This window comes from Phascolarctos cinereus, unplaced genomic scaffold (genome assembly GCF_003287225.1).
Source record: "Phascolarctos cinereus isolate Bilbo 61053 unplaced genomic scaffold, phaCin_HiC Scaffold_4;HRSCAF=312, whole genome shotgun sequence".
NCBI classification, from domain to species: Eukaryota; Metazoa; Chordata; class Mammalia; order Diprotodontia; family Phascolarctidae; genus Phascolarctos; species Phascolarctos cinereus.
The window spans coordinates 140,068,406-140,090,732 of NW_027555847.1; the positions used below are offsets into that span (position 1 = coordinate 140,068,406).

Sequence of the window (22,327 nt, forward strand, 5' to 3'; positions counted from 1 at the left end):
GATTAGTTCAAGTCTCAGCTCAAATTTTAATCTCTACAAGAAGTCTAAGGCATTCCTTTTATGCTAATGTCTTCCTCTATGATTACCTGCAATTTACCCTATAAACACCTTACATTTACATGGTTGTTCACATTTACCTCCCCCGTTAAAATGTAAGTTCCTTGAGGGCAGGGACTGTTTTTGCCCTTCTTTACATCTCTAGTCTTAGTAAAGTGTCTAGAACAAAGCTAGCTTGTTTACTTAACTTTTCCAAATATGGAATGGGCTGACTGAAAATGTAGTATGAGAGCAGAGCAGTTAATAATTCCCTGACTTACCTTAATATATTTCAACAGATGAGGGAAGATTGTTAAGACAGTAAACTGGTACAAATATTTTAGAAAACAATTGGCAATATGCAGTAAAAGTTAAAAGACTGATGGGGCTTTTTAACCCAGAGTTTCCAAGTCCTAGAACTCTATCCCTACAAAAATAAAAAAAGGAGAAAGGACTATCTGTACAAAAATATTCATAGTACTTTTATTTGCAAGAGTAAAAAATGAAAACAACTTGTACATTCACTAATTAGCAAATGGCTAAATAGATGTTGATATATTAATATAATGGATTATTATGGTAATACAATATGATAAATAGGAAGCACAAAAGGAAATATGGGAAGGCTAACATAACATAAAGCAAAGTCCTCTAACTGAAGAGCCACTGACTACATCTGTGTAACATAATAGAGAGAGAGGGGGAGGGGGGAGGGAGAGAGAGAGGGGAGGGGGAGGGAGAGAGAGAGAGAGAGAGAGAGAGAGAGAGAGAGAGAGAGAGAGAGGAAGTAAAGAGGTAAAGAGAGTGAAAGGTAGGGGAAATACCAACTGGCCTAAAATGGACACAGCACCAAAGCCTTTTCTTTGTTATTGTTGTTTTTTCTTGTTTCTTAATTATTTGGTTCTTCCTTCTCAAAAGCTAAGAGTTTGGAGTGAGATTTTACATCTTGTTTTGTATGCTTATTTGATTTTTTTGTAGTTGGTTTCAAATTTTACAATAAAAAATTAATATGGGAGAAAGAATCGAGAAAACTGCTATTCTGGACCAAATTCTCACCAGTTAAAAGAATCTGATTGTTAAAGTAGAAATGATGGGAAGCAAGGGAAAATGTGACATCTCCATCTGAGAACTTGTGATAAAGGTGAGGTAGGGTCATTATTGTCTAAGGTATATGCTAGATTTTGGGGACAGCAAATGGTTCAGAGAAAGGATTGGAAAATTCTATAGGGGAAGTCAATCCAGGAGGGATAGAAACTCCCAAGGATGAAATCCTGAAAACACTGGGAGAGAGAAATCTGATGAGGAAGAAAGGAGAATGGAGAATAGGAGAGGAAGTTCTCTATAGAGATTGATCTAGTTAACACAAGGAATTCATCAAATAACTTGGAATTTGAAAGATATGTACAGAAGTTGAAAACAAGAGAAGGTAATAGACAATGAATTCAAACACATAATGGAGTACTGTAAGAATAGTGTTAGGAGCACTGAAAGATAAAAAAAATGAACAAAGATTAGCAAGGAATTTACAGCTGGAGGTAGAGGCCCAGTGAGTCATACAATCAATCTTTTCACCCCAATTAAGGTAAATGATGCTTCTTGAGGTGAGAAAAATCAATCAGAAGTGTGAACTAAGTGTGAACAAGGCCTATTGGATTGGTTGATCAATCACAGGCTTTAGACTAAATGTGGAAAGTATTTGACCAATTGATTTCCTTAAAAGTCAGGATGAACTAATGTGATGTTGTATAAGTAGTAAGAAATGTATTCAAACTCATTTAGGAACAACACCCTGTAGGTCATTTAGCTAGCTAGCTATGTATAACATATGCACAGAGATATATAGATATAAATAAATACTATTATCTATAGATACTAATATCTATGTCTATGTATAGATATAGACAGATATTAGTAATACACACACATACTAGTTCACAATTCAGAGATTTGAGATTCTATGTATATAAAAGTGAGTCACTCCATCCAAAATCCCCAGATAAAATAACTTGGGAAGGGGGAAGGTTAAAGCCTTAGCTTCAGCCTTGGTCTTAGTTTCTTCCCTATAACCCCTCTGACCAGAAGAGAACTTTGGGAATTTCCAGAGGGTTGCCTTAGTAGTTATAGAAGGATAAATTCTATTCCATTTTTTTTTTTTTGGCTAGGCAATGGGGGGGGGGTGTTAAGTGACTTGCCCAGGGTCACACAGCTAGTAAGTGTTATGTGGCTGAGGCCGGATTTGAACTCAGGTCCTCCTGACTTCAGGGCTGGTGCTCTATCCACTGCACCACCTAGCTGCCTCTATTCCATTTTTTAAATGAAAAAGTAAGAGTCTCCAAACTATAGGCTAAAGAACTTGACAAAGTCCTAATAAAACTCAGAAGCTTATTATTAAAATGATGCTTAGGAAATATGTAGAAAAAGGAGCAGTGATAACAAAGAGTAGGTCTAGCTTTTCAAGAACAGGTCATGCCAAACTAAACAATTTGTGTGTGGACAGGGTAATTAGACTGGTGGTTTCAGGGAGTACTATAGATATAGTTTACTTAGATTTTAGGGAAGCATTTGACAAATCTCTTCTGCTGTTCTTGTGGATAAGATAGAGATATATGTGCTACACAAGAATACATATAAGCAGATTAAAGTGATCAATGGTTTGGGGTGAACTGGAAAGAGGTAGAATTCCCTTATGATCATTCCTTGGTCCTAAGCTATTTAATATTTTTATCAATGACTTGGATGAAGAATGGATGTTATTGAGATAACATAACTAGGAGAGACAGCAAATATACTACTAGAAAAAATCAACATCCAAAAAGATATCCACAGGCTTGAACATTGGGCTGAATTCCAATAAATAGGAAATTTGATATATATAAATAGAAAGTCTTATACTTGGGTTGAAAAAAATCAACTTCACAAGAACAAGAGGAGGCAGGCATGGTTATATATTAGTTTGTCTGAAGAAGATCTAGTGGGTTTTGTGAACTAAAGCTCAGTTGTATGAATAAATGAAAGGATGTATTAAGTGCTTATTATGTGTCAATCCCTGTGCTGGGGATAAAAATACAAAGGTGAGCCAGTCTCTGCCATGAAAGAGCTTTTATTCTAATAGATGAGACAATACATATAGGGGAGTGAGGGCCAGGGCAGAGAGTCAAGGTTTGGGAAATCCCAAAGATGCTGAGTGGAACAGGAGAGCTGTCTGACATGAATGTATCCTTTCCAGAGGCAATAAGAGCAGTGATTTGATTACAGTTCTCAGAGAAACCGGGAGAAAAAAAAATTGTGGGCTAAGGAAAGGTCAGGGTAGACTGTGGTCAGGGGGAAAATGAGGATACAAAGTCTCAGCAAAAGCAGACCCAAGCAGCCTAGCTCCTCTAGGTATGAACTAGTGGTCCAATCTGAAGGTCCCCAATAGTAATGTTGTGAGATGGCAGACAAGATTAAGTAATGTAATCTTAGGTTACATTGAGAGCCAAAACATCTAGAAATGAGACATTTTAGAACATATCTGGAAGATTTGTTTCACAGAGTCACAGATTTAGAGCTCACAGGGACATCAGAAGGCATGTAGTTAAAGCCTCTCATTTTTACAGATGAAGAAATTGAGGCCAGGAAGCTAAATGACTTGCCTAAGTAAGGTCACACAAGTATTAAGCATTAGAGGCAAGAAATGAACCCAGGCCTGCGACTCCAAACTTCATACTTTAGGAAAAACAGCTGAGTTGGAGTGCATCCAGAGAAGGGTAACAAGGATGGTAAAAGGCCTTGATATCATGCCACACAAAATAGATTTGAAGAAACTAAAGAAGTTTCGATTTGGCTAAGAAGATGCTTAAAAGGGGACATGATAGCTGTATTCAAATATCTGAAAGGGTGAAAGAGAGAGAAAATCTGTTCTACTTTACCCCAGAGGAAAGAGCTAAGTATAATGGGAAGAAGTGAAAAAAGGTAAATTTAGACTTGATACAAGGAAAAACTCCCTAACCATTAGTGGGTATATAAAAGTGTAACAGGCCCTTTCAGAAGGGAGGGGACTTTCCCTCATTGGCGATCCTCAAGCAAAGTCTCAATGGCTACAGAGTAGGGGATATCTTTTGTTAGGCAATAAAAACTTAATTAGGTTTCAGAAAGGGCAATTTACCACATGTTACAGTAAGAATGGATGGTACTAGTTTAGTCATGGTTTGAACTAGCCCCTAAAATTTCTTGCAGCTTTGAGATTCCATGATTCATTGTGCAAGGAGATTACTTCCCTCACTTGAACTCTGTTCCTGACATTCTACAGTAAATAATGTCAGTGAGCATCTTAATAATCAGAGGATAGTTATAAGCCTGAAAGTGCTTTACAGATGTCAGCTATTATTATCATCAGAAGACCAGATGATGGTTTTTCTGGGAGGGGTGGGGACACCAGGCAACTCATAAGGAACTATCTTGAGGGGCTATGATCTGTGCAGTCAATCAAATCATGATCATCTTAGCATCAAAGTGATTACCATCATCATAATGGACAGTAAAAGTTATAGTTTTTGGGTAACAATAAGGATCACCATATTCAAATAATTTCCCTCAACTGGAATTTTTCTCTATTCAATCTGAAAACAAATGCAGTTCCTATAGTAAATAACACTGGACTGCTGTTTAGGTTGTTTACTCAACTGGCCCTATCCCTTAAGGGGAAGGATTCCAAGAGATTGATTGGACATGCTGAAGTGATGCCAGCATGCCATGCTTGTCAAACCCCAGGCCATATCTGTCACCCAAGCAGCTTCTCTGTAAAAAGTGTGAAGAGGTACAGATTTGATGGGGAGAGGGGCCCCAAGACTGGGAACATTTCATCTCTCATACCAAAGTGGCAAATGCAAATGGGAGAATGCACTGATACATACAAGCATTTGACTACTGCAGGTAGGTAGTCAACCTGCAAATGTCCCTGTAACAGCCATGGATGCTTCGTATCCAGGGTGAAGATCTGTCTCCAATCCCGGGCAGAACAGTTCCCTAAACTGGATTAGGAAAAGGGTATCCCTGCACTAGAGGTGACATCTAGTCCCTATTTCACATTGAGCAGAGATGCCTAACCTGTATCATGGACCTCTTTGGTAGTCTGGTGAAACCAACAGACTCTTCTCAAAATAATGTTTTTAAGTAACTGAAGAATATGTTAAAATTCATTTAGAGGTTAATGAAAGAGTTAATAAAAATGAAGATGCAATTTTCCCATCCAAGTTTAAGGACTGCCTGAAATTATTCACCAACTCCTTGGTAGGGGTGGGGGTGGGGGGGGGGTGGGGTGGCCCCCAAGCCCTAGAGGGATGAGAAAATAGCAGAACAAATTTCCATAGATGAACATCTCTGAACCCCATGGGCAAGACAAAGACAAATTAACTCTACTAATAATAACTAATTCACTGTGTGACCTTGACAAAGTCATTTAATCTGTGACTCCCAGTTTTCTCATCTGTAAAATATAATGGTTAATCATATTTGCAGTGCCATCATCATCATCATCTCATCCCTGGAATAACAGAGATCCTCATCCATGGCAAATTGTTCTACCACCTTCCCATCTCTCTGTGACTGGGGGACTAGATATTCCCTCTGGTGCAGGGCCTCTCTCACAGGGTCACTGTGAGGATCAAGAGAGATAATTTGGGCTTTGCAACCCTTTAAGTTCTAAAAGAAATATCAGCTATTGCCATCACTGAATTGATAATTAATTCATGAAATTATAAAATGGGGCAGGCATGCCCAATTCTTTGAGAACTCATCGGGAAAGACCATGATGTCTGCAAAATGACCAATAAGGCTGCAACCACACTTTAATAAGATACAGAGGGTGTAGGGGCAAACAGTCACAGAAAATACAGAGATAAGTGGGAAAAGGAGGATACATAGGCAGACAGTGTGGGCAGAAGGTAGGCAGCATTGGGGAACAGGATGTACAGATAATCACTCCCTAACCATGGATTAGAGTTAGTAGCTCTAGGCAGTGTGGACCCAATGGAGATGATGGAAGAATGCTAGGAAGAGGGGTGATAGTTTGGGGTTTCATTTTTATAGAGTCTTTGAGGGGAACAGACTAACTCTTATCTTGCCGCCTTGGGTTAATTCAATAACATATCTAAATCATATCAAAGTTGTGGGTAAAACTTTAAAGTTAAGATGTCACATCATTTCAGAGTTATCAGTACTATTTGGTGTTCTGCTGGTCTTACTGAAGATGTCTGGAATTTCTCTGAGATTTACACATTACAGGACCAAAAGGTCCTGATAGTCAAGCCTAGATGGTATCCTTGATTCAGCACATGTTACCAGGATGTGATATTTGGTTAATACATGATAATAATGTATAAATTATGCTCCTTTGACCTTTGGGACGGAATGTATGTGACCCTTTGCAATCTTTGCTATTGCTACTTTATGTTAGCTACTTATAAATTTACTATACTGACGAAAAGGGGGGTGTGGTCAGGGGGACAAGAACAAGATAAAATTTTAATACAGTCATCATCATTATTGTCATTCTTTAATCAAATAGAATAAGAAGCCTAGGAAAGGTCTTGGTGGCTCATTGGGTCAACTGTTCACTTCTACTATTTTCCTCAGATTACAATGGGAGACTCAAGAAAACCAGTTTGAATTCTGTTTGTGACATATCTCCTTTGTAGCATACCCCGAGATATAAAATTGTGAAACTTTAGAGATGGAGGACACTTTAAATGTGAGAAACCTGAGTTTTAGGAGGTTCAGTGACCTGCCCAACAGAGTACAAGCACACACTTTCCAACCTCCTGCAACAAATGTCCTCATTCTGCCTGGTAGTGCAGGGACTGAAGACCTAGGAGAATCAGAAGCCCTGGGGTCTAGTCTTAGAAAAGAAATGGTTCCTCATTTAGTCCAATAAGTCAGGCATTCATTAGCAAATTTAGAACAGTTAGATCCACTCAATCTAATGCAAGTCTGTCCCTTTCTCAAAAGCTTGCTTTAAGTTTCCAAATGGTTTCTCAGTTCTCCTTCTCCCTAGTCCCTTCCTCCACACCTGTAATTGAGGCACTTAATCAGAAAGGCAATTTAAAGCCCTATTTCCACTTATCAGCATGGAAGGAAATCGTGGTTATTCAATTAATTCACCATCCCTAAGGGCCCCCAGCTATTTTCATGTAGAAAGAATTGGAGGAGGGATGACAGGCTCCAATGCACTGGAAACACCTACAACTTGCAACAAGGTACTTCACTCATCAGCACCCCCTCTAATTAAGGGTGACTCTTTTAGAAAATTCAGATCCATTTAAACTCTACCTCTGGTTCCCTCCTTACCTAGGCAGCCCACAAGGATCACAGTACTTGTGTCTCAAATATAAAACTTTTACTTCCCTTCTACCTATCAAGATTCTGTGATCAACTTGGTCTTTGGAAGTGAAGGCTGAGGAAGGTGGAAAGGTCAAGAAGTCTAGCAGGAAGTGAAGTGTTAAGATCATTCAAGTCCATAAAACATTGACTAAATACCTGCTGTATTAAGTGATTTTCTTAAAGCAAGCGTCTGACCCTGTCAGCCTCTCTACTCAATAATCTCAATAAATAGCGGTTCCCTTTTATCTCCAGGATCACATGTGAAATCCTCTGTTTGGCTTTTAATGTCCCTTCATAAACTGGCCCCCTCCTACCTTGCCAGTCTTTTTACTTCTCTCCAATCCAGTGACCCCAACCTCCTTGCTGTTCCTTGACGAAGACATTCCATCTCTAGACTATGAATTTGCCCTGGCTGGCCCCCAAGTCTGGCATTTTCTCCCTCTTCACCTCTAACTCCCTGCTTCTCTGACTTCCTTCAAGTCTCAGCTAAAATTCAGCCTTCTTCCAGAAACCTTTTCCTATCCCCCCTTTCCCTCTAAGACTACCTCCAATTTACCCTGTTTGTACATAGTTGTTTGTCTGTTGTCTACCTCCTTAGAACATAAACACCTTGAGGACAGGGCTGTCTTGACCTTTCTTTGTATTTTAAGGTATTAGCATGGTGACTGGCATATATTGAATATTAAATCAATGTTTGCAGAGTAACTGAATGCAAAATTCTCCCTTTTTAGGGTTTCAAAGGAAGTGAGTGGTTAATAGAAGACAAGCATAAGTAGGGGGCTCTCATAGGAGGCAGTTTATCTGCTAATTTGGAAGAGAGATATCAGAAATTGCTTTTCCTCTTTGGAATGTGGGAGGAAGAAAAGGGAGGGAATGGGGGAGGGGGAGTAGAAAACCACCTCCATCAAGGCACACTCCTCCATGAAACCCTTTACTATCTATATGACCTTGATCAAGTCACTTTATTTCTCTGGACCTTCGTTTCCTCATCCATAAAATGTGGAAGAAATGCCCCTTAAGGTCTCACCTCCAATTGCTCTGTTCTTTCCCTGACTCCTCTCACTTGGCTCCATAGACAGAAGCAATCTTACCCTCTGGAGCAGTTAGATGGCACCATAGTGCACAAAGTGCTGGGCCTCAAATCAGGAAACTCTGAGTTCAAATTTTATTGTAGACAGAATTTCACGCACTTACCTCTCCTGCTAGATTGTAAACCCCTTAGGGATAGAGATTTATTTATCTTGCTATCCCCTCCATTTCTTAACAGTGTCTTACATATACTAGATGCTGAATAAATTTTTAAAATTAATTAACTGACAGTAGGAAGGGTCAGAAAATAACAGCAGACAGCATTTATCAAAGTACTTTAAAGACTTATGTCATTTGTCCTCACAACAATCCTAGATTATAGGTACTATTATATCCCCATTTTAAGGATAGACACCTGAGGTAGAGGTTAAGTGACTTGTGAAAGATCACACAGTTAGTAAGTGTCTGAGACCAGATTTGGATTTACATCTTCCTGACTCCAGGACCAAGGCTTTATCCACTATGTCACCTCACTGGTTCTATTTCTGCTTGGAACAGCATTCTGTAGTCTGTATTCCAAGGTCCCTTTCAGTTCTGACATTCTGTGTTCTGTCTAATGCTCCTTCCAACCCCTACAACTTCCCACAAGTTGAAGGTGTTTCCAGTGCATTGGAGCCTGTCATCCCTTCCCCAAGTCTTTCTACATGGAAATAGCTGGGGGTTTTGTGTTCTACAGTATGTTGTCAGGTTGCTTCCAGCTCCACCATCTTATTTTCTAAGGTCCCATTAGCTGCAATAGTCTTTTATACACATTGACATAATTTTCATAAAGAGGTAAAGTTGGATATTCTGACTAATAGTTGTTCCAGGAAGTTTTAAGCATGATGAAGAATGGTAGACTTCAGAAGACTTCTGCTCATCTTCTACTGCTTACTTATTCCATTAGATAGCCTCTGAGGTTGTGTGTGTGTATGTGTGCGCGTGCATGCACGTAGGCAACTCAGGTTAAGTGACTTATCCAGCGTCACACAGTTATTACGTGCTGGATTTGAACTTAGGTCCTCCTGAGTCCAGGGCTGGTGCTCTATCCATTGTACCACCTAGCTGCCCCTACTGATTCCATTGGGCAGACAGGATCAGTGCTTGGAAAGAAGGAGGCAGGGAAAGAGAACCATGGCACCAGGAAGACCCCATCTCAAGGCCAGACAACTTCCATGTAATTTGTAGCTCTATATCAAACTCCTGTCACAAAGATAGGACAGTCTTATCCTGGGGCCAGGAACACCAAGAGTCTGTGGGTATAAGCAACAGTAAAAGGTCAGAAGCAATGGATTATAGTCAATAGTCCGTAAACATTTATTACGTCCCTACTATGTGCCAGGTACTGGGCTAATTACTCCTCATTGTTTTACTAAATAATTGTGTGTCATTGAACAATTCAATTGACCAAGTCAATTACCCTTTCTGGACCTTAGGTTTTTGTTGTTTGTTTTACCCAATAAAATGCCTAGTATAGCAGCGGAAGGCTTAGGTTGAGCTATGTGACTATGGGCAAGTCACAAACTCCCTAAGCTTCTATTTTCTCATCTGCATGGGGGACAGTCTACATTCTAAGAAGCCTCCAGCTCTAGCATTCTTCGTTCTATGTCCTAACTTTCAGCTGTGACATTCTATATTCTAAGACGCCTTTCATGACCCAATGCTCCAAGTTTCAAACTAAAACTGTCTCTTTCCTGTCTTTTAGGATGCTCTGTTCTATGAGAAGCTTCATCCCTAGGGTCACCTTTAAATCTAATAGAGCAAAAGATTTGGATTTGGAGATCCTAGATTTTAGTACGTGAACTTAAGAGAGAGAACAGTAAAAACACTTACCCACAATTTATGATGACTGTAACCTTTACAGCACAGTAACTACAGTTCCCACAGTAACCTTGTGGCCCATCTTAGTGACTATAAAATGTAGACGGAGGCATCCTCTTTTCCAGTCCACCTATGACACAGCCCTAAAACAAGCAGGTGGCTGGAACAATGAGTTACAGATGGCAGTTTTCTGATTGCTTTCTTTCTGGAAGCACATCCCACCCCTGTGCTGTCACTGGATTGCAGCTGCTCCAGAAATAGGTGATTTAATTGGAGCATCATCAGTGAAAACTCTGGTTATTTATTTTTCAGATCCAACACTGAAAACTGGGGCTTGCATGTTTCTGTGTAAAATGGCATAGGTTGAGAGTAGGGGTACCTAAAATATTAGAGCTAGGAAGAATCCTAGAACTGAGAATTCAGTGTCATAGATGGAAGGGACCTTGGAACCCAGAATGTCAGAGATAGAAGGGATATCAGAACATAGAGTGTGGTGTCAGAGATGGAAAGGACCTTAGAACATAGAACATAATGTCAGAGCTGGAGAGACTTGAGAACAGCACACAGAATCCTCGTTGAAAGGAATCAGAGAGTCATGGATGTAGACACAGAAGATACCTCAGAAGTCATCTAATGAAATGCTCCTGTTTGACAGATGAGGGAAATGAGGACTATAGAGGTTAAGTGACTTGGTCAAGGTCACACGAATTGTGAGCATCCAAGGTGGGTTTTGAACCCAGATGTTCTGACTCCAGAAACAGTCAGTACTCATTCCATTGTACCACACCAAGATTTTATGGATGGGAAAACTAAGGTTCACAGAGGAGAAGAGGATCCCACCAAGAGAAAAGGATCACACCAAAGTCACAGACAGAGCTGGGATTATAATCTGAACCTCCTAATTTCCAGTCCACAGTCCCTTCAACAACATCAATCTCCCAAAGGCACTGATGGCGCATGGGATTCTCCTCTGCCTCGTAGTGTTTTAGGCAGGAAGTTCCTTGAAGACCAATATGATTTCCCCCGGATTACTGATACAGTAACTAGCATAGGACCTATGCAGCTGCATATCGATAAATGTGTCCAAATGATAAAGTGAATCATAAAGCTACTTGCATCCCACATTAGCTTAGAGGAGGCAGTGCAACAGAAACATCCCAAATAAACAGAATGTGAATTTAGGTTGTTTTACTTTTAATCCAGTAGTTTAATACTCCAGACCATGTTGCTGCTTTGTTAAAACAGAATATAATTTTAATTGTGCCAAATTCAAAGACCCCAAATCCTAGGAATGCTCTTTTCCTTATGAAGCAATTTATTTCCACACCATACTATACCTTGCCAAAGCTGCCTTTCCCCAGCACCATGAGGAAGTTAAAATCAGTCAGTTTCATCCGATCTCGGTTTCCATTGTTGTCAATTTTAGATATTGCATTGGCTGTCTTTTCTTCGGTAACCTTGTTTACCTGGCTAATCTTGGCCCTCTAAAGGGGAAAACACATAGAACATTTAGAAAGGATCCACAAAAGCAATGAAAAATACAGATAATACACACATATTATAAATAATGAGGAAGTACCCACAGCAATAGTAATAACCACTATTATTTTCTTGATCTGGATCTGTGATTTCACAGGCTTAGGGAACTACTGGCATGGAAACTTTCCCCGGTAAATTAGATCAGTAAGTCACAAATAACTCAAAGTCTCAGGAAGTTGTCTGAGAGAGTGAAGGTAAGTGACTTGCCTAGGATGACATAGCAAGTTAGTATGTGTCAAGGTAGTGCTGAATTCAGGTCTTCTTGACTTCAAAAGTCTTCCTGACTTCATCCATGTTGCTATATTTCCCTTCTAGTAACAATAACTCATTTTTCTATGGTATTATATAGTTGAAAAAGAGTATTCTTCACGACAATGTTGTGAAATAGGCAGTGCAAATATTATCATCACTACTATCTTCCCATCTGGGAAAACAGAGGCTCACAGAATGAACATCATTGGGCTCATGGGAGGACAGAGCTGTTCTTTGACCTCAGCACTGATTTCTATACCGGTACTTCTGTCTAGTGTCTCCCCTCCTCCTCTCATTGACTTGGATTTACTTTGTACAGATTTAAATATACTTTAAAATTTACATATTGCTTATACTAATAGAATATAAACTGCTTGAGGGGAGAAATTGTTACATATTTTTGGTATCCCCAATGCCTAACCCATAGTAGGCATTTAATAAGTGCTTGCTGATTCATTGATTCAGAAAGGGCAAGAAGCCCCCCCAAAAAGGCTTCTGGTTGAGGTGTACATGGCTCTAAATAATGTTCCTCCTATGCTTCAGCACAGCTGGTGCTTTCCATCTGGTCTCCTGTGCATCTCCATTCTCCTCCTTCATGATCCAGACCTCTAAACACCTGCATTGACTTTCCCTTAAGCAATGTGCTTGCTGGGTTTCTGACAGTTTAGTTTCTGGTCTATTACTTGTGTTGCCTCCCAGGATCCGTATGTACCAGACTTAGAAGCCTAGAATCCCAGAGCTGAAGGGCATCTCAAAGCTCATCTTCTTCAATCTGTTCCTCAAGGCAAAAATCCCCTTTGTGGTGGTTGTTTATCCAGCTTCTACTTGAACAACTCTAGGTACAGGGAATTCACTATTCCCCAAAGTATTCCATTTTTATACCGCATTAGAGTCTAGGAAGTTCATCTTTACATTACATTAAAAAGTGCCTTCCCTTAACTTCCACCCATTTGGTCCTAGTACTCCCCTCTGTAGCAACTCAGAAATCTATTTCCTCTTGATCTAACAGATTTTTAGCTATAATAAGGTAGCAGTAATGTCTCTCCTACCTATCCTGATCTGAAGCTGAATCTTAAATACTTTGTCCACATAATGAGAAGACAGGTCTCACTGGAAAAGACCCTAGAATTAGGAAAGATTGAAGACAAAAAGAAAAGGGGACAGCAGAGTCATGGAAGCAATGAACATGATCTTGGACAGACTTTAGGAGATAGTGGAAGATAGAAGGGCCTGGATTGCTATGATTTGTGGGGTCATGAGGAGTCAGAGAGGACTGAACAACAACAACCCACCCTGATAAGCCTTTTTTTTTTAAACAGGCTAACCATTCCCCATACTTTTCACTGTTCCTCAGAGGAAACTGTTTCCAAATCCTTTTTTTAATCATGGTTACTGATCTTCAGACACACTCTACTTTGTCAATGTTGCTCTTAAAATTTGGCACCCAGAACTGAACACGATGTTCCAGATACATCTGATCAGTGCCAAGAGCAAAACCATTGTCACCGCCCTCTTTTGGGACATTAGACTTCTTGAACACCTCTCCACGTCTTTATGGACCCTATCCCACCCCATTTCCATATTACCTAGACCTGGACATGAGCTTTAAATTTCCAAAGTGTTGTCACATGGAATAAGTAGACTTATTATGAGCAAGTCGACTAGGCTAGTGCTAAGTGCTGCAAATGAAACAAAAGTTTAGATAAGATACAGTCCTTGGAGCTTGGAGCTTAATTATAGTTTAGCAGGAAGCAAGGACACATATCATACACAAAATAACACACAATATGTGAATACATATTGAAGAAAAGTCATTACTGATTAGGGAGGGAAGGTGGGATCAGAAGAGTTTTCCAAGAAGTACAAATACTTTGTCTTTATTTTTACTTTAAAAATATATATATTTTTTACCATTCTTTTCTCTTTAAATTTTGAGTTCCAAATTCTCTCCCTCCCTTCCACATCCTCCCCAATGAGGGGGAAAGCAAAGTAAAAAAAAGTAAAGAAAATTATACTTCAGTTTGAACTCATAGTTCATTAGTTCTCTCTGTGGAGGTGGATAGCATCTTTTTCACTGAGTCCTCTGGAATTGTCTTGAATCATTGAATTGATTAGAGTAGACAAGTCTTCCATAGTTGACCATCATTATAACATTGCTGTTGCAGTGCACAATGATTTCCTGGTTCTTCTTACTTCACCTTGTATCAGTTCATAAAGGTTTTGCTATGTTTTTCTGAAGCTACCTCCCTCATCATTTCCTATAGCATAATAGTACTCCATCACAATCATATGCCACCACTTGTTCAGTTCTGCTTTTTAAGAAGTTCATTTCTTTAGTGAATTTTGGTATCTCCTTTTCCATTTGGACTATTCTGGCTTTTAAAGAGTTTTTTTCTTCAGTGAATTTTTGTGCCTTTAAAATTTTTTTTTACCATTAGGCCAATTTTGTTTTTTAAGGTATTTTCTACAGTACTTTTTATGCCCAAACCTCTCTCTCTCTCTCTTTTTTTTTTTACCAAGCTGTTCATTTCTCTTTTCATAATTTTTTTAAATATTACTCTCATTTCTTTTCCTGATTTTTCCTTTACCATTCTTATCTCTCTCTTCAACTCTTCCAGGAATTCTTGTTGGATTTGCATCCAATTAGCATTTTTCTTTGAGACTTCAATTGTATCTGTTTTCATATCTTTGTTTTCTTCTAAGTTTGTATCTTGGTCTTCCCTCTGTCACTCTGGTGTCTTTTTATGGTCAAGTTTTTTGTTGTCTGTTCATTTTTCCAGCTTGTTTCTTCTTGACTTTGAACGTTGCATTAAAGCTCATCTCTGTTCACCTAGGGGTGGAGAAACACTGTCCCAAGATTCAGGTTTTTTCATGCTATTGTTCTCAGAGCTAGTTCTGTGGGGTCTGTAAGTTTCCTGTGATGCCAAGGCAGTGTAATCTGGAGGGAGATGTGGCCATTGCTCTCCTGCTCTATACTTTGGTCTTTATCTAAAAAAAAAACTGCCACAGGCACTAGCTCTCCTATTAGTCCTGGAACTGTGACCAGGTCCCCTGCTCTTCTGCAGCCACCTTGCTGCACTCCTCTTGGCCTTGGAACTGGGACCAGGGCTCCTGCTCCTTTATGGAGCTCCCTTGTGGCTATGCAGAGCAACCATGACCCACAACTGCATATGAGTAGTAGAGCTGGCAGTGCCAGCTGCCCCCAGTGCCAGCAAAGGGTCCCCTATGATCTCTTTCTGACTAGTAGTTTAGCCCCCTTACCAACTCTGGGCTGAGAGCTCCCAAAGCTGCTGCAGCTGCCTCAGTTGTTGCTGCTGCTGCTACGTGTATGTGCTACTGATAAGCCTCCACCCTGGTATCACAGACCTCTCCTGCCAACTAAGTTTTCTTAGGCCAGAAAAATGCCCCACCCTGACCTTTTGCTCACTCTTCCACTTCAAAAATTTATTATAGGAGTCATTTTAAAGTTTTTTGGAGGGGACTATTGAAAGAGTTCAGTTGGGTTGCTGCATCTAATCCGCCATCTTGGCTCCATCAACACTTTCTGTCTTTAAAATGTTCTCAGGTTGTCAAGTGATCCCTGAATAATCAATTCATCAGTTTTCAGTATTAGGAAGAAACTACTTATCACAATATTGGGCCCCCCATTCAGGGTTTCCTTCTTCCTCTGAATCCCTCTCTGCTCATGATCTGTCCTACTTGTCTCTCCTACTCAGCATTAAAATTCATCATTTTGCATTGCTATTCAAATTTTCACCTAGATACCATCTCCCCAACTAGACTGAAAGTGATGAGAGGTCAGGAACTGTGCTTTGGTCAACTCTGTATTTCCTTAGCACAGGAAGGGGCACTGAGGTCAGTAAATGGATAAAGGTTATAGAAAAGCAAATGTGGGCTTGAGATAAGTGAAATCTTTCAGTCTCAAAGTGGAATGGGCTTCCTTAGCAGGGAATGGGTTCACCCATATTGGTGTTCAAGTAAAAGCTAGATAAGCACTTACTAGGTACCAATTCAGTTCCTGACTCTCCAGACTGCCTTTCTACCTCCAACCCAGTGGCCTCCCATTGGCAACATCTCCATACCTAGAGCCTCTTCCTCCTACAGTCAAGTTTCTCTTCAGAATTTCCATTTATGGAGGCGTCATGCAAGCCGTGCTCACTCTATCCTAGCTCAGATTCTTTTCCACATTGCCCCTAAAATGGTACTATTCTAACTGCCATCCCTTTCGAACAGCCTTTTTTGAGTTGTCTTCTCCTATTAGAATGTAAGCTCCTTGAGGTCAGTGACTTTTTTTTTTTACTCTTTATTTTGGCGGGGGGGGGGCAATTGGGTTTAAGTGATTTGCCCAGGGTCACACAGCTAGTAAGTGTCAAGTGTTTGGTCTGAGGCCAGATTTGAACTCAAGTCCTCCTGACTTCAGTGACTCTATTTGTTTGTATCTGTAGCTCCAGTGATTAGCACAGTGCCTAACACAGGGTAATTGCTTAATAAATGCTTTATCTAATCAAATCTTATGTTGTAGAAGAAATTCTTGCTCTGACAGAGGTTAAAAAATGTCCTCTAAGGTTCCTTGTAACTACGAGATTCTGTGATCCTGTGAAATGTATGCTGAAGGTTGTTTGTTCAATCAGTGCCAAGATAATTTTTTGAGGGTGGGCAGCTAGGTGGAGCAGTGGATAGAGCATTAGCCCTGAAGTCAGGAGGACCTGAGTTCAAATCTGGCCTCAGACCAAATACTTGACACTTACTAGCTGTGTGACCTGGGGTAAGTCACTTAACCCCAATTGCCCCCCCAAAAAAGATAATTTTTTTCATGTATAAATACACAATTCCAGGAATACAAATGAACAAATGATTTCATGCTCATCCTTCTAGCTAGAGGCTCTTGAACTCAGTATGCAAATGGAAACAAATACATTTGCCCACTGTTCTTTTCAACAAAAACCCCTGACATTTTGTAACACAAATAGTATGAAAATAGTTCACTGATATTTTATGGTCTGAAAATCCCTTTGCCTGCAGCAGTCCTATGAAGCAAGTAGTAAAAGTATTATCCCTATTGTACAGATAAGGAAACTGAGGCAAACAAAGGTTAAAACGACTCTCCCAAGGCCATACATTTATCAGAGCCATGACTTAAATTCAGGCCAACTATATCCCAAAGAGATCATAAAAAGGGAAAAGGACCTACATATACAAAAATATTTATAACAGCTCTTTTTGTGACGGCAAAGAATTGAAAATTGGGAGGATGTCCATCAATTGGCAAATGGCCGAATATGTTGTAATATGTGAATTTAATGGAATACTACTTGCTATAAGAAATGATGACCAGGCAGGTTTCAGAAAAACCTGGAAAGACTGATATAAACTAATGCAAAGTGAAATGAGCAGAACCAGAAGAACACTGTACACAGTAACAGCAACATTGTGTGATGATTAACTATAAATAACTTAGCCCTTCTCAGCAATGCAATGATCTGAGACAATTCCAAAGGACACATGGTAAAAAATGCTATCCACATCCAGAGAAGAACTGATATAGTCTGAATGCAGATCAAAGCATACTATTTTTTTTATTTTATTCATGTTTTTTTTTCCTTTTGGTCCATTTCTTCTCTCAAAACATAACTAATATAGAAATATGTTTTGCACAATTGCACATATATAACCTATATCAAATTGCTTACCATTTTAGAAAGAAGGAGTGGGAGGAAAGGAGAAAACTTGGATCTCAAGAAATTTTTTAAGTGAATGTTGAAAATTGTCTTTACATGTAATTCGAAAAAAATAAATACTATTTATTGAAAAAAAAGAAAGAAAGAAAGAACTCAGGCCTAATCCACTGCACTAGGAAAATCTGGTGTCAAGTGTGCAGCAGCTCTCCAAGGTGTCTTTTGTCCCCAGTTAATGACAGGACTTGATCTTTCTTGAAGGAAGTCCTAAATTCGGCACCTGACTCTAAAATTAGATATTCTTCTCTAAACGCACTGAGTGGCAGCGGTATCATTTGTCCTTAGTTGGATGAAGTAGTAACTCAAAGGGCATCCCTGGTAGTGGTTCACTTGCTGTCTCCAGATGCCATACCTTTCCCCTTGTTGTCTCTCCTTTCCCCTCCCCCCTGCCTCCTGGCTTCCTTCAAGACTCAAAAGTTCCATCTTCTGGTCCAAACTCATTCCCTTCTTCCACTTTTCCCCCTCACTACTTCTAATGCTTTCACTTTGAGATTATTTTCCATTTACTTTGCATATATTTTGTTTATAAGTATTCATTTGCATGTTGTCTTCCCCCTATCAGGATGGGTATTCTCTAAGGTCAAGGACCATGGTTTTTCCCTTTTTAGTACCCTGTTCTTTATAAGTGGTCCTTTGTAGAAAGAGCCTAGCACCTATTATTAATCAATGCTTGTTGACTAACTTGGTAAAATATTAAGGTCTGAAAATTCCTCCCTTGGTTCTGATACATTCTTCATCCCACTAGAAACTGTCCACAAAGTCATTTCCTAAATCCTGCCTGAGAGTAACAAAAAGGATTCCTCCTGAGCTCTCATATCCAGTCTGCCTGCTTGGTAAATAAGACTTCACAGGCTGAATACCAGGATTTCAGGACAGATGTGCATTGATTGTACAGGAATTGGAAAGCTGAGCACCTCAATCAATTAAGGAGACAGATGTATGGCTAGAAGATAAGGTTGTAGTAGATCAGAGAGAATTAACATGAGAGAGAACAACAGCAAATGGTCCAGGCCAGATGAGAAGCAAAAGGAAAGGCAACCACCAGGATGAGGGGAAGGGAAGGAAACAAACATCTATCAAGTGCCTACTATGTGCCAGGCAACATGCTAAGTGCTTTATAAATATTATCTCATTTGATCCTCAGCATAGCCCCGGGAGGCAGGTGTTATTATTGACTCATTTTTACAGTTCAGGAAACTGAGGTAAACAAAGATGAAATGACCTCTGTGTGCCCAGGGTCACACAGCTAGGAAGTATCTGACGCCAGATTTATACTCAGGTTTTTCTGACTCCAGGCTTAGTGCTCTATTAACTGTGTAACCTAGATGTTTCCAGATGAAACAAGGAAGCCCTGAAAATCAAGACAAATGAGGAGCAGAAGACAAATAACTGACAATTTGACTTAGATTGGAGAACAAACTTTCAGGGCACATGATAGGCATGGCTCCTTTTCCTCCTTAACAGAGAAGTGCTACAAAAATGCTAATATTGCATACAATCTAACTATTTCCACCTAAGTAAACTTCTCAAAGCCCTGGTGTGGTCGACCAATTCAAGTTAACAACCACTGATAAAGAACTTTTTCCATGTGTGTAGGAAGGTAGGACTGGCCAAAAACAAGCATTTAAGTACTCACTGTGTGCCAGGCACTATGTGGAGGACTTTACAACTTGGGGGCTTACACCCAAAAATGAAAAATATCATAGAACAACACAAGTTGGGGGTTGAATGGGATCTCATTAGCTGTTTAGTCCGAAGTAGAATCCCTACTACAACACACCCAATAAATGGTCATCCAGCCTTTGGTTGAAGACTTCCAGTGAGGGAGAACCCTTGACCTCCTGAAACCTTGGCTTCAAGGAGATTACACTCTACCGAGGTGTATAATAGGACACATTTCTTATCGCAGGACAAGATTTAAGTAACAGAAATGTATTTCAAAATTTCAAAAACTTGTGATTTCTCCAACCTAAACCCGCTCTCCAACTATAAAGACTTTAACCCTTCTACACTTAAGTGGGCAGTCTCTTTTTCTCCCCAATTCATCTATCATTCAACAAACACATTCACTTGCTGTCTCCAGATGCCACACGTTTCGCCTTGTTGTCTTTCCTTTCCCCTCCCCCTGTCTCCTGGCTTCCTCCAAGACTCAAAAGTTCCATTTGCTGGTCCAAACTCGTTCCCTCCTTCCACTTTTCCCCTTCACTACTTCATATCAAGTAGTAAATAAATATTTAGTCCTATATCATATGCCCTGTGGCACATTGGGGCACCAAAGTAAATTTTCAATTACTGCTTGAAGTAGTTCACAGTTTCTACATTAGCTCATAGTCCACTGTTTTCTAGAACATTCTTTAAAGTTTGAGAAATGTTTTTGTTTACCTGTACTTTCAGCTACATAAGTGGCATCTCAAACTTTATCACTTTCACCATCATACCTCTATAAAGCTGAGTTTTCACTTAACACAGTGCCTGGAACATAATATGTGCTTAATAAACATTTACTGACTGATTGATTGATCTATTGGCAATTGCTGTGATAAAAATCAAGTACCACATGAAAAATCAATGTGAAGCAGGAAGCAAGCATGGCAGCATCCAATCTGATTCCAAGGTTTAAGAAGTTGTACAGTTCCCACAGGCTCACATATCCCATCAAGAAGTAATTACGGTTATTTCAGAATAACATTTTCCTTTTAATTTATGTGTATCTTTTTTCTTTTTTTGTTTTATGTGGGTTTATTTTTAAAATTAATTTATTTTGAATTATCAACAATCACTTCCATAAGCTTTTGAGTTTTAAATTTTTCTCTCCCTCCATCCCCATCTCCCTCCCCAAGATGGCATGCAATCTATGTATTTTCTTTTTTCAAATGGCTACTAAGTTGTTAGGACATAAATACTTATCAAGTTGTTTGGATCTAACTATTTAATTAATGAAACTTAGGTATTTCTTCTGACCTAGGGGCACTCTCAAAAAATGACTGAGACTCTAAGGGTGCCATTAACAGAGACAAGTTTAGGGATCTGGTTTAGCAGACAGTAAATCAATGTCATATTAGATGTTTAAAGAAGTGATCTGAGACCTCAGAAGAGAGGGAAGGATCTTAAGTGGACCATTATCATGAGTTTTTTGCGAATCCATCTCCCCTAGCCCCTCAAATTCCTCATCACCAGTTATCTACAGTTCTGGTACCACAACTCTCCAAACTCTGCTGGCCTGTTCCTTACAAAGCAAACAACAGTCTGCCATCAAACCTATCTTAGCAGTGGGAGAGGGTGCATGTTCTCCTGTCACAGTCTTGAGGAACCCCTGATCACCTCCATACCATGATGATTCCTCTAAGAAAGGCTTTCATTAGGAAGGAACAGAATCAGGTAGTTGAGGTCCTGAACTCTTATCAGGCCAAGCTTTCATTATTCAGTGGTACGGAAAGTTGAATGTATAAAGGCAGCAAGTGTTCCAAGAGAATATACAATGCTCTGTGGGAGTGACTGGACAATGTAGAAACTAAAGAGTCTGAATTCAAGCCTTTGGCATTTCTTATTAAAGCCTGGCAGAGCAAGCATTCAAAAACACTAAATCTCATCACTGGACACAATCTTTTATTGCTCCAAGAGCCATCTCCTTTTGTGAGCCAGAATTTGTAAAGGCTATCTTCAAGAAAGCCTATTTTAATTTTCTGAAATATGCCATATTGTGGAGACTGCACAGAGCTCAGCCTACCATGAAATTCCATTAACCCGATTCTAGCAGCTCATTCTTACTGTCGCTCAGACCTTTTCCAAAGAGGAGGCTCGAAGGTAATTTCTGAGTTTCTGCTGGTGCTAATTGGTTATCGCAAGGCATCACATTCCTCCTATTCAAGGTCATTCAAAACACTTCTTAGAGCATTTGGGGGTACCACGAAAACAGCTTTTAAATCTGCTGATACAGTACATGGGCTGACTGATGGTGAAGGCTAGTTATCCACAAGTGATCTTAAGACAATGCATAAATCCTTGACTCTTGTGAGGGGGAAAGGGAGAACTTAAAGAATATAGATAAAGCACACCTTTACTTCCAAGTCAGAAATGGTCTGTACAAAAAGCTTTATTTATGTATGAAATGTTTTCTCACCACCACCCACAGATTCTGAGGTGGCACCATCATTTATCTGTAAGTGTATGTGTTCTAATAAAAAAAAAATTCTAAACTAACTTCCCTCCCCCTCCTCATCCCTGACGCTGCCATGTACAACACCTGCTTCCACTAAAGTCCTATTCACTGTGCTATGGAGGGGACGTTAGACACTAGATTTTCAAAGTCTATGAAATTGAAATGCAAGCACTTGGAGGGGGGCAGAGCTAGAAAGATGGGTGGCACAGATCTGACAATAGAATGTATGTCCATAGTTCAAGGATGAGCTGAGCTCAGTACAGAAAAGTTCATCACCACAAGCTTGGTCCCAAAGTAAATATGAATATACACATATATACACACACACATCCACATATACACATATATATGTATGTATATG

At 39.7% G+C, this 22,327-nt stretch overlaps 1 protein-coding gene across 4 annotated transcripts in view; it reads right to left on the reverse strand.

The window, feature by feature from the left end:
• The window catches only part of PRKCB (protein kinase C beta), a 641,836-nt gene that overhangs the window by 190,630 nt on the left and 428,879 nt on the right, over positions 1-22,327 (reverse strand). For all 4 annotated transcript variants that reach the window (XM_078152651.1, XM_020995626.2, XM_020995625.2 and 1 more), the window contains one exon: positions 11,619-11,765. In XM_078152651.1, the coding sequence (XP_078008777.1) occupies positions 11,619-11,765 (147 nt within the window). The remainder of the gene's footprint in view (positions 1-11,618; positions 11,766-22,327) is intronic.